This window comes from Octopus bimaculoides, chromosome 6 (genome assembly GCF_046866305.1).
Source record: "Octopus bimaculoides isolate indiv1 chromosome 6, ASM4686630v1, whole genome shotgun sequence".
Lineage (NCBI taxonomy): Eukaryota > Metazoa > Mollusca > Cephalopoda > Octopoda > Octopodidae > Octopus > Octopus bimaculoides.
In genome coordinates, this window is record NC_142933.1 from 21,883,319 (window position 1) to 21,896,597 (window position 13,279).

Here is a 13,279-nt window from a genome sequence, read left to right on the forward strand (position 1 = left end):
TATTTTGTGAACAGTTTCCCAATGAGATAATCAGTTTCTTTACATTTCTGATTTCTGATAGTGAGATGTGTGCGTGCGCGCGTGCATGCATATGTGCGTGTGTGTGTGTGTGTGAGAGAGAGAGTTGGATGGAATAAGTCGTACAAGATATTTTTGTTTGACATTAATCAGTAACTTTTTTGAAGCTTTATCATCTACCAAATTTCACTCACGACACATTAAATAAACTGAAGCTATGGTAGAAGACATGAGATTGATCTCAGTGTGCAAGCATGGCTGTGTGGTTACAGTCATAGTTGCACCCTACACAGGAACTTTATGAAACTCAGGCTTGGTTGAAACTATGGTTCTTCAGTAACCAAACCAGAATTTCTCTGTAGTGTTTATGACCCCTAAATTATTCTTGATTGAGAGATTTCTTACCTAGAATAAATTTGTAAGATCTCTAATTAGATAATTATATATTTTTTGGACATTAATTGCCAAATCTATGCCACTAGATTATTTATTTTAAATATTAACTGATATAAACAATTTGTGAGAAAACCTGCGTGATTCAAATGACACTGAAGCTGATAAGATGTAACTAATTGAAATTTAAATTCTTCACTTGTTGATTATAGCACACAGTTGGTAGGTGTTACATACTGCTTAGATTGACACCCTATCTGGTCCATGGGTGTGCCTAATGAAATTCGTGATATTACAAGCAGTTGCACCACACTCTCAGCTCACATTTTTTTCCTGTGAACATATACCTGCTGATGTTCAGGTGGAATTCAACCACGTTGATTTCATCACCCTACACACTCGGAGAGAGTGAGAGAGAGGACTTGTACATTTGTCTGTTACATACAGTGTTGGCTAAAATATATCCTGTATAGTATGGCTGTATGGTTAAGAAGTTCATTTTGCGACCATGTAGTTTTGAATTCAGTTCCATTGCACTGTGTAGCACCTATGTCAAATGTTTGCTACTATACCTCATACCCAACTAATACCTTGTAAGTAAATTTAGTAGACAGAAATTGTGCAGAAACTCACTGTAATATATATATAGGGAAATGTGCTGTGCGTGAAAAGACCTGGCAGGCCAAGTGAGATCGTTGCCAGTACTGCCTGACTGGCCTTTGTAGGATTTTCGAGCGAGATTATTGCCAGTGCCCCTGGACTGGCTCTTGTGCGGGTGGCACATAAAAGACACCATTTCGAGCGTGGCCGTTTTCATGCGGGTGACGCGTAAAAGCACCCACTACACTCTCTGAGTGGTTGGCGTTAGGAAGGGCATCCAGCTGTAGAAACTCTGCCAAATTAGATTGGAGCCTGGTGTTGCCATCCGGTTTCACCAGTCCTCAGTCAAATCGTCCAACCCATGCTAGCATGGAAAGCGGACGTTAAACGATGATGATGATGTATATATATATTTATATATAGTGTGTTATGTGAATTAATGGAAAGGAATCCCATAAAACTCAGCAAATTTGTTAAAAATGGAGAGAGATGTTTAAATGTAAGAGAAATTTAATTCATGAAGGGCGATCATTTCAAACAGCGATATAAAAATCGGGCAAATTCATGGTTGAAAAGAAATTCAGCCATGAATTTGCCTGATTTTTATATCGCTGTTCGAAACGATCGTCTGCATGAATTAAAATTCTCTTACATTTTAACATCTCTTCTCTATTTTGCTAATAGCTGTTATGATGTCCAAGGCATGAAATGATGTGCCAGAAAAGGTGTGCTGTGTTTGTTTTTTTTCCTATATGTTGGCCAGGTTAACAATACTGGGATTGCTGAAAGCAGAGTAGTATTGTATCTGCAGAATCTCAACCATGTCTTCTGCAGTACCATGGAGAGTGTTGCCTTTGGCAATTAGAAGTCCAACAGATGAGATAGCAGCAACCTTATCATTATTGGTCCTTAGATGATTACCTCCAACAAATACCAGACAAACCACCAACACCTGGATATGTCTCTGCAAACAATAAGTCTCTGCTTGAATGGGCTATGGTGCCCAAGAGCTGACTGTGTATCTCTTCCAGGTGGTGCTATTTAATTAGACATGGCCTGGGCCAACATCGGCCGGAACCTATCTAAGTAATTTCTATATAAAATTTAACTTTTAAGAACAAAGAAGGTTATCTCCCTTGCTCCTGCTATTCAAACACTAAAATACTATTGATGAACATATTGTATACAGTGCTCAGGTGCACTACAACTTATCAGATATGTTTTCTCTTTCATTTCCTCACTTATAGACAGATTATAGACGTAGCACGTACTACCATATAAATACAGGAATTTTTCATAAGCTTACATAGAATAATGTCCAAAAAGACATGAAAGTGAACAATAAATAAGTTATAAAAAAAAGCCAGGGGTGGGGACATTAGGTGTAGTGTTAGGGATTTTCAGGATGCATAGAAGTTTTGAAGAACGTTGTGTCCCAACAGCTAACAACTGATGTGGGTAGTTTATTGCATGTTTCAGCAATTCTGAGCATGAAAAAATGTTTCACAAAATCATGGGTGCTGTGTTGTTTTTTTGGATTTTGTAAGCATGTCAATGAGTGTTTGAGATGTGGAGTTCAATAAGGTGCCCAAGGTTGTTGTTGGAAAGATGGTGGATAATCTTGTGGGTTTCTACCAAGTAGGTTGCTAGACATCAAAGCTTAAATGTGTCCATGCCCATGCCCAGAGAAGCAAGACATTTAGAGTATGGTAGCTACCTGATGGCAAGTATTCATCTAGTTTGATGTTTCTGAACAGTTTCCAGGAGATTGAAGGTAGGGGTTCCAGACTGGTGAAGCAAACTCTAAGTGTGAATATATCATAACCATATACAGTTTTAAATAGGTAGCTGGTGAGTGAGTCTTTCCATGTATATGTCTTCCTCTGGATTTTTACTTGGGGTAGTTTGAAGATGTCATTTGTATGTCCCCCACCACACAAACACACACACACACACACACACACAATGCATCTTTATATATTAGTGCAAACATGGCTGTTTGGTTTAGAAGCTCCTTTGCAGCCACATGGTTTCATGTTTGGTCCTATTGCATGACACAGTGGACAAGTGTCTTCTACCATAGCCATGGGTTCAGCAATGCCTTCTGAGTGAAATTTGGTAGACAGAAACTGTATGGAAGACTGTACTGCATGTGTAAGTGTGTGTGTGTGTATCTTTGCATTGGCACTACTTAGGCAGCAATAATGTTTCTTTATGTTCCACTCTAAACAGTGTGTCCTATGACCTGGCAGTTCAATTTGTGAAACACTAGGAATAAAATACTATACTACTTGAAAACAAATAAGAGTTAGAGTGGAAAAGGACCTGTGGTCATAGAATATTGCCACAGTAAGTCTTACCCAACCTAATCTTAGTTGAAAAAAAAACAGGCTGTTTAAAATCTATAGTGGCATTGTGTGTGTGTGTGAGTGTGAGAGAGAGAGAGAGAGAGAGTAATCTTTTTCACTGGAGAAATCTTCTTTCATTCTAATGATACTCTGGTGTTGGTTAGAAGATGACAGTATGTGTGTTTAGTTTCATTTTGATCTGTATTTCTATAGTTTATGTACAACTTTGACTTAAATTTAGTAATAGCATAAATATAATTGTATGGTGAGATATTTAAACATCAAAGTGCATCTACAGATGTAAAAAAAACTATACATATACACACACAATACACAACATTTAATTTCATTTCAATTTGAACTTTCAACCTATGTTTTACATTGAATATTAATTAATTACCTCTACCCCAGAAGATAAGTAAGATGCATACCTATGCTATTTTGTTGTCCATATTCTGTACATAAGCATTTGTGTGTGAATATATATTCATTAAAAATGTGTGCAGGTGTGTATACATAATGGGCATATGCACTTTACTATAAGCATGTATAAAATACTTTAATGATCTAATGTTCTTAAACACTACACACACACACACACACGCATGCATGCACACACACACACACACACACACACACACACACTAATAAACTCACACACAAACAATTATTTAAAGAAATGTAACTTATCATCTATTTTCTATTAAGTGTTATTACATGTTTTACCTTGGTGATTTTTCAGGTTGGTGTACAAATGGTTTCTGTCAGTCTATAAGCTCAGTTATGCAGTTGGCATCATAGGTTATGTAATAATAATGTTCACTCTCTTTGGTTTCAACATCTTTCTGCAAACCAAGATTCAAGTTGCCATGGATTTAGGTTTGCTTGTGCTTTTCTATGGCCTCTACTTTGGTGTGGTAGGCCGTGATTTTGCTGAGGTCTGCTCTGACACTATGGCAGCACATATTGGGGTAAGTATGTATGTCTTGACCTTTGATTAAAATACAGTTATTGTCTCTCCACCATAGATTTAGTTTTTGTATTGGCTATGGTACCAACCAGGCCTGAGATCATATGCTATATTATCGAAAATGTTCTTACTTTCTTAAGTTGGTAGAGTATGTTTTGAGGGAGATTTGTCTGCTATTTCTAGCAGATGAAGTGACCATAAAAATGCTTCCACATTGGGTTCATCAGATCTTTGTCATGGTGGTCAATGTTTGCTGGAAGAACATTGTACATGATTCATTTAAAAGTGTGATTATTGACATCTTTTGACAAAACATAGTGATGTTTATTTGGTGTTATTATTGAATGCTAGGTTAGCCCTGATCTAGCAGATCTATGACCAGAGGAACTCTAGTCTTGACATCCCATCTTTTCTCCGATAATACATCCACAATCACATTATCCAAAATGTTGTCCTTTTCCAAGACACATTCTCCAAAGTGTCATTGTTTTTTCAAGACAATGAGAGATTTAGCTGCCATTTTTAGCATGTTGGTCATCTACACATCCATGCTGGCATGGATTGGGTGGTTTGACTGAGAACTGGTATGCCAGGCAACTGAACCAGGCTCCAATCTGATTTGGCAAGGTTTCTACAGCTGGATGCCCCCTCCTAATGCCAACCACTCCAAGCGTGTAGTGGGTGCATTTTACATGCCACTGGCACGGGTGCCAGTCAAGCAGCACTGGCATCTATGTGGTTATTAATAGTAAAGCACCTTCACCTTACAGCCTATGTCCTTCTGAGTACTTATTAATTAATCAAATTTCTTTCTGCTCTTTATGTAAGTTTATTTAGATATTGTTTTTTCCCCCTGATTTATTGTACCTATGGAGGTGCAATGGCCCAGTGGTTAGGGCAGCGGACTCACGGTCATAGGATCGTGGTTTCGATTCCCAGACCGGGCGTTTATTGAGTGAAAACACCTGAAGCTCCACGAGGCTCCGGCAGGGGATGGTGGCGAACCCTGCTGTACTCTTTCACCACAACTTTCTCTCACTCTTACTTCCTGTTTCTGTTGTGCCTGTAATTCAAAGGGTCAGCCTTGTCACACTGTGTCACGCTGAATATCCCCGAGAACTACATTAAGGGTACACGTGTCTGTGGAGTGCTCAGCCACTTGCACGTTAATTTCACTAGCAGGCTGTTCCGTTGATCGGATCAACTGGAACCCTCGAAGTCGTAAGCGACGGAGTGCAACAACATTGTACCTATAATTGAAAATCATTAATTAACAGGCTCCTTATAGTTTTATACAATAACTGTATGCCTTACCTCTCCTTCCCCCATTTCATAAACTGTATCAGCAATAAAATTATTAACCAAAGAAAACTGCAGTTATAGTATCATGCTACCGTTCACTGCTTTTATTAATTAAACATGCTAATATATTTGTCTGAATTTCATTACAGTTTTATACAACCACTGGTTTGCCGACAAAGACGTTGGAACAGAACATGTGCGCAGTGTGTGGTAATGACATTCTTGTTATGAACAATGAGAATGCAATCATAGAAAAAACCTGCAAATTAACATGTAATCATATGTATCCTTTATCACGTGTCTGGCATCAATTTATCCTAACCTGGTTTTGTCCTGCCCTCATCTCCACACACAGGTGCAACACCTTCAATATCTGGAACCTAATATAAATATAATTACAATTGTTTGTATGCTGTTGTTATGTATTCAATTATTATTATTTGCTTATGTGTAATGGTGTGAAGAACAGAATATTTGCACTGTTTTTACATCTTTCTTCTGAGTTCAAATCACATCATAGCTGACTTCAGCATTCATCTTTCTAGGCTTGGTAAAATAAGTCGAGTACTAGTATCAATATACATTATTTACATTTGACAGATATTTGTCTTCATCTTGTTTGTTGTTAACACAACGTTTCAACTGATATACCCTCTAGCCTTCATCAGGTGTCTTGGGGAAATTTTGAACCTGGGTTCTCATTCCTAAGGTATTTTTTGATGTTATTATTATTATTATTCAGGTCACTGCCTGGAATCGAACTCGGAATCTTGGGGTTAGTATGCCATATGCCCACGAGCATATAGCGTAGTGGTTAAGAGCGCAAACTACTAACCTTAGGAATGAGAACTCAGGTTCAAAATTTCCCCAAGACACCTGAAGAAGGCTGGAGGGTATATCAGCTGAAACGTTGTGTTAACAACAAACAAGATGAGAACAAATATCCGTCAAATGTAAATAATGTAAATAATGTACATAATTCCTCATCTCTTAAATATAGAACTGTAGTATCAATATAATCAATTATATCTTCTCATTAAATTTGTTGCCGTGTGTGTATGACTGAAAGAAATTATTACTATGCTTGTTGTTGTTGTTGTTGTTTAATAACATTAAATATGAATGCTATATGAATATGGAGGCTGTAGAGAATAAATAATTTTAACTTTAGGACATGACAGTCTCTCAAGCACTGATACCATATGCACCTAGTACACTGTGTAAAATGGTTGACTATAGGAAGGGCACTCAGCTGCAGAAAACAAACCAAAAATGGAATGTACTCATGAGGTGTGGTTCCTGATCTGTCTAGAAGGGCAGTAAACCCAAATAAGAATTGACTCAGTCTATGACAGCCCATACAACCCATGCCAACATGGAAAAGTGGATGCAAATTGATAATGATGATAAATGATGGGTGGAGCATAGATGATTCTAGAACTGATGGGTAGAGAAGACATCAGTTGATATTTGCAAAGGAAAAGGCAGCAAGCTGGCAGAATTGTTAGCACGCTGGGCGAAATGCTTAGCAGTATTTCGCCCGTCGCTACGTTCTGAGTTCAAATTCCGCCAAGGTCAACTTTGCCTTTCATCCTTTCGGGTTCAATAAATTAAGTACCAGTTGTGTACTGGGGTAGATCTAATCGACCGGCCCCCTCCCCAAAATTTTTGGGCCATGTGCCCAGAGTAGAAAAGGATAAATTAAGTACCAGTTGGGTCCTAGGGTCGATGTGATCAACTGTCCACCTCCCCAAAAAATCTACACCGTGTGCCCATAGTTGAAAAGAAAGGATATTTGCAAGGGAAATAACTGTTGTGTAGACATAATAGACATGTGATGTAGTGATATGGTAAGTGTTGGGTGAAAAAGTGCTCTGAATTGTAAATGGTTATCTACTTGTGGAAGAGTTGCAGTTCAGAAAGACATGGTTGAAGTCATTAGTAGAGTCAGATTTTAAGATGATCAATGACTGAAACAGGTTGTAATATGTTGTATTACTGACTTATCCAACCCAGTTTGGAAATGTAGATGTTAAAATGTTGTTGATGAGACAGAGATTCACTTTCTTGCTGAGATATTTCTAGACTGTTGAGCCAGAGCTCACTGGTTCAAATCTATTTACTCTCATGGGTGTTTCAGCATGTCAGAGTATCTTTGCTCCAGCATCAGTTGCTATTCTTGACTTAAAAGATCTGTGCTATGTACTACCTCGTCATTTAGCACTGAAGGTAAAGCACAATCAAGACCATAGCACATTAACCTTATCATTTTTTTACTCCTCACCACACTGTGACACTAGCTGAGCTTCGGTCCTTGATGGTTAAATTGAACAGAAAAGAGACACAACAGAGTTTTACTGTTTGACAGAGAAAACACTGACGTTGTGGAGTGAGTCCCATATCTCAAGATAAAATAACTAAAGTTTAAGACATAGAAGTTGTGGTACCTATTATACTGCTTGATATACTGATGTGGTAAGTAGAGTGTCTTGTCTAAGAAGACACAACACAGTGGCTGTAGCAAGGTTGGAACCTGTAATTTTGTCGTTAACAATGTAAAAACTGAGCCATTCTTCCACTGTCTTATTTTTTTTTTCTCATAATTTATACCTGGTACTGGAACTATCTTTAATCAGAAAAGGCTAGTTATCTTGAAGTAAAGGTGGTCAGTGTCTTGGGAAGCCCCAATCCTTCATAAGTGGCAGTTTCTACTCCACTGTTCATATCATCATCATTTATGTGGGTTTTACAATGCTGGCATGGGTTGGAGAGTTGGACAAGTGAGAGAACCATATCTTGTTCAAATGTCTCAGTTTTGGTGTGATTTTAACAGGTGAATGTCCTTCCTAAAATCAACCACTTTACTGCGTGTACTGGGTGCATATTTTATTATTTTTGGTGGTACCAGTGCTAGAGAGCTTATGTTCTCTTGACTCTGCATTGTCCTTCAATTTGCCAATCAACCAATATGCATTGTGATTTAAGTTCTAATATGTTTTTTTTTTACATTCTACTTTTCTCCCAATTGTTTTATATGTTTACACTGACATGTTTTGTAATCTTTTTGCATAAAATATTTTGTATTTCATGTGTTGATCCAACACAAGGATCCCTTGTAGCCAATGAAAAAAAGAACAAATCTTTATTGAAAGAATGATATATAATTTGTAAATACATTTGTCTTCAGTGTACAGCTTGGGATATGCATATGTATGTAAGAGAGAGAGAGAGAGAGAATTGTATGTATCCCTGTTTATCAATCATCTAAAACTGATTACTTGACCTTAACTGCTTTCTCCTGGCTCAGCTTCCATGAGTTCTGCATTCGAGGCTGGTGTATCGTGGGTAAAAAACAAACATGTCCTTACTGCAAAGAAAAGGTTGATCTCAAGAGAATGTTTCCAGGACCGTATCCTTTTTATTTATTTTATTTATTTAGTCTTCCACTTTTTTCTTCAAAATATCATTTAAAATTGTTATGATTATTGTTGTTGTTGGCTGTAGAATGACAGAACTGATAGAAAGGACAAAATACTTGATGGTATTGAAACCCATTCCTTTACCACCTGAATTTAAATCCTGCTAAGGTCAACCTTGCCTTCTGGAGTCGATAAAATATAGCACCTGTCATGTACTAGGTCAATTCAATCAATGAACTAAAATTTCTGCTTTTGTGCCTCTGAGCTGGCCTAAGGCGGCAGTTGGCAGAATCGTTAGCATGTTTGGTGAAATGTTTAGCAGTATTTCGCTTGTTGTTACATTCTGAGTTCAAATTCCAACAAGGTCAATTATTGTTAGTGCGCTGGATGAAATGCTTAGTGGTATTTTGCCCGTTGCTATGTTGCGAGTTCAAATTCCACCAAAGTCGACTTTGCCTTTCATCCTTTCAGGGTCGATAAATCAAGTATCAGTGAAACACTGGGGTTGACGTAATTGACTAGTCCCCTCTCCATCAAATTTCAGGCCTTGTGCCTTTAGTAGAAAGGATTATTATTATTATAATTATTATTATTATTATTATTATTATTTTTATTATTATTATGGTGGTGAGCTGGCATAATCGTTAGCATGCCAGACGAAGTGCTTAGCAGTATTTTGTCCCTCTTTATGTTCTGAGTTCAAATTCCACAGAGGTCAACTTTACCTTTCATCTTTTCAGGGTTGATTAATTAAGTAGTAGTTGAACACTGGGGTCGATGTAATTGTCACATTCCCTCCCCCAAAATGGCTGCCCCTGTGGCAAAATTTAAAAACCATTATTATTATTATGGTAGCAAACTGGCAGAATTGTTAGCATGCCAGGCGAAATGCTTTGTGGCATTTTGCCTGTTGCTACATTCTGAGTTCAAATTCCACCACGGTCGATTTGTCTTTCATACTTTCGGAGTCGATACAACAAGTAGCAGCTGTGTACTGGGGTTGATGTGTACTAGGGTGGGGGTAATTTAGAAATGTTGATTTTTGGCAATTTTTTTGCAGATTCGTATTCCCCGTAGCTAAAAAGGTGAGTTTGCGTTGAAAAACAAAACAAAATTTCTTACCCCTTCCCTGCCAAATTACTGGCCTCATGCCAAACTTTGAAACCATTATTGAGTGAAGGCATGTGGATTAGTGGTTAAGGTGTTGCATTCATGATCCTGTGATCATTGTTTCAATTCCAAAACTGGCTATGCATTGTGTTCTTGAGTAAAACACTTAATTTCACATTGCTCCAGTCCACTCGGCTGTAAAAGGGTAACTAGTGTTCCATTCAGGGAGAATGTTTGCTTGCCCACCCAGACAACAATGCTTGAAAGTGTATTGTGACTAGTGGTGTATAACATCCAGTAGTACCAGACTTAAAAAAGTAAGTACTGAGGTTGATTTGACTAAAACATTCAAGACGTGCTCCAGCATGACCACAGTCCAATGAGTGAAACAAGTAAAAGTTATAAAGGGTACACAAGCAACAACACCAAGTAGTGACAGTAGGAATTATTAACATCAAACAAATCTCTACACACACATTGGTATAACCAGGATTTTGATCAAGGGAGTCTCAATAATTAAAATGAAATCTGCTATTAGCTCTCTGTTTTGTGAAAAACAGAATATTAAAATGAATGTTAGATAATGATTTTATTTGAACGGAAAGCGGACGTTAAACGATATCTGGACCTACTGCACTCTCCTGGTTACAGGAATATACAAAGAAAAATTATTTTAGCCTTTTAACAGTTCAAAAACTGTCACATTCACTATTTATTTCACCACATATCTGTATCTTGGATATACTGTAGGAAGGGCTTAAACTTTTTTTGAGAATACAAAGTAGAAAGTACTTATTAAGAAATTAACAGAAAAGGTTTATGTAACAGTTCCCGTGTATCTTTAAATGGTTAAAATGACTCTTCATGGTCTAATTTTCAACATAGACCTCAGATAAAATCACTTGCCAAACAAGCATGACTTATAATACACACACACACAAATGTATGTATATATATATATATATATATATATATATATATATATATGTATATATACATACATATACATACATACATACATACATACATATATATATATATATATATATATATATATATATATATATATATATATATAAAAACAAATAGTAAATGAGTATATGCATATATACGTACAGGTATGTGCATACCTACATCCACCTGTATGTATAGGTGCATATCTGGGTACAGGATATTGCAAACAAAACGTAGACAAGAAAATGATGATAATCAGAGTACAGAAAACACACAAGCCACATAGAGAACATTTTCCTTCATCAGCTACCCCCGTTTTAACACCGGTGTTTCGAAGAGCTGGGTAGGGTTAGGGTTATATATATATATATATTATATAGTTTTATGTAATACAACCACATATATGTTACATTTATCCTTGACACGTGTCTGTTCAGCTGGGAAAAACCTCACATTCTGTTTGGCAGTCTCCTCGATTGGATTCGTTACATGATTGTGTGGCAACCTGTTATCATTGTTGTTGTTCAGGGTATCAACTGGGTGATGGGCTTGGAATAAAACTACCCTTACTCACATCACATTCTTCTCTGTCTGTTTGTTGTCAGTCCAACACCTGACCTCTCACACTCTCACTCTCCTTTCATTTCATATACCTACTCTCTTCCTTTCGACACATCCTCTTTCTTTCCCATACACTGTTTCTTTCTTTCTCTCATACACACAATTGTATCTCCCTGTCTTTCTCATGTACGAGACCTCCTTTCTACTCTAACCAAATCATCATCATCATCATTCTCCCTCCCTCTTCTTTAAATGGTCTATCTGTTTATCTATCTGTTTATCTATCTATTTATCTGTCTATCTATCTATCTATGTATGTATCTATCTATCTGTCTATCTATCTGTCTATCTATCTGTCTATCTATCTATCTATCTATCTATCTATCTATCTATCTATGTATCTATCTATCTATCTATCTATCTATCTATCATATCTCTCAGAGGAACTATGTATGTGTTCAGCTATACAGCCTGCTGTTACATGTTGGGTAATCTCCAATGGCAGAACCAACACTAACAACAGGAATGAACAAGAATGCTATCAGCATTGTGAGAACCACCATCACCACCATGATAACCTGTGTTATGACATTAAATACAACAACCGCCATCACTACCAAGTAACTACAATTACTAAGAAATCTCATACTTCAATCACCACCACTACCAAGACGATGATTACTACTGCTACTACTACTACTACCACCACCACCACTACCACCAAGATTACTACTACTACAGCCACAACTACCAGTATCAGCCTAACATTGGTTAACCATTGCTTTGCCCATCCAGCACCACCAGTAAAACTTCAGATTTACTGCTCTTTCGTTAAAGAAACTTATTATTATCACCCTCATCATCATTAAGGCAGCAACCTGGCAGAATCGTTAGCACACCAGACAAAAATGCTTAATGGCATTTTCGTCTGGCTTTATATTCCGAGATCAAATTCTGCTAGGATCGACTTTGCTTTTCATCCTTTCAGGGCCGATAAAATAAGTATCAGTTGATCACTGGAGTCGACATAATCGGCTAGCACCATCTCCCACAAAATTTCAGGCCTTGTGCCTATAGAAGACAGGATTATTATTATCAGTATTATTATTAAGATGGTGAGCTGGCAGAATCGTATCCATGCTGGGCAAAATGCTTAGTAGCATTTCTTCTAGTGCTTTATGTTCTGAGTTCTGAGTTCAAATTCTGCTGAGCTCAACTTTACTTTTCATCCTTTCAGGGTCGATAAAATAAGTACCTGTTGATCACTGAAGTCAATGTAATTGACTAAACCATTCCTCTCAAAATTGCTGGCTTTGAGACAAAATTAGATTGATTATTACTAATTTTATAGTTATTTTATATTTAATCTATTTTTTTTTTTTTAATAAACCGTTGTCATTTGACCTGACTTCTGCTGACTCTCAATTGTGGGGTAATGGTTGAAATGTTCTTATACCATGCCTACTTCTTCACCTTTGCCCACCAGACTAAAATTAAAAAGAGCTGCCATGTCTATATATATATATATATATATATATATGTGTGTGTGTGTGAGTTTGTATGTAATATATATATATATATATATATATATAATGTCCAATTCA

At 37.1% G+C, this 13,279-nt stretch overlaps 1 protein-coding gene across 3 annotated transcripts in view; it reads left to right on the forward strand.

Moving 5' to 3' along the window:
* LOC106882820 (E3 ubiquitin ligase Rnf121) overlaps nt 1–13,078 on the forward strand; it is a 44,557-nt gene extending 31,479 nt beyond the window's left edge. For all 3 annotated transcript variants that reach the window (XM_014933605.3, XM_014933607.3, XM_014933606.3), the window contains 4 exons: nt 4,102–4,330; nt 5,781–5,914; nt 8,939–9,040; nt 11,552–13,078. In XM_014933605.3, the coding sequence (XP_014789091.1) occupies nt 4,102–4,330; nt 5,781–5,914; nt 8,939–9,040; nt 11,552–11,672 (586 nt within the window). In that variant the 3' untranslated portion in view covers nt 11,673–13,078. The remainder of the gene's footprint in view (nt 1–4,101; nt 4,331–5,780; nt 5,915–8,938; nt 9,041–11,551) is intronic.
* The last annotated feature ends 201 nt before the right edge of the window (nt 13,079–13,279 follow it).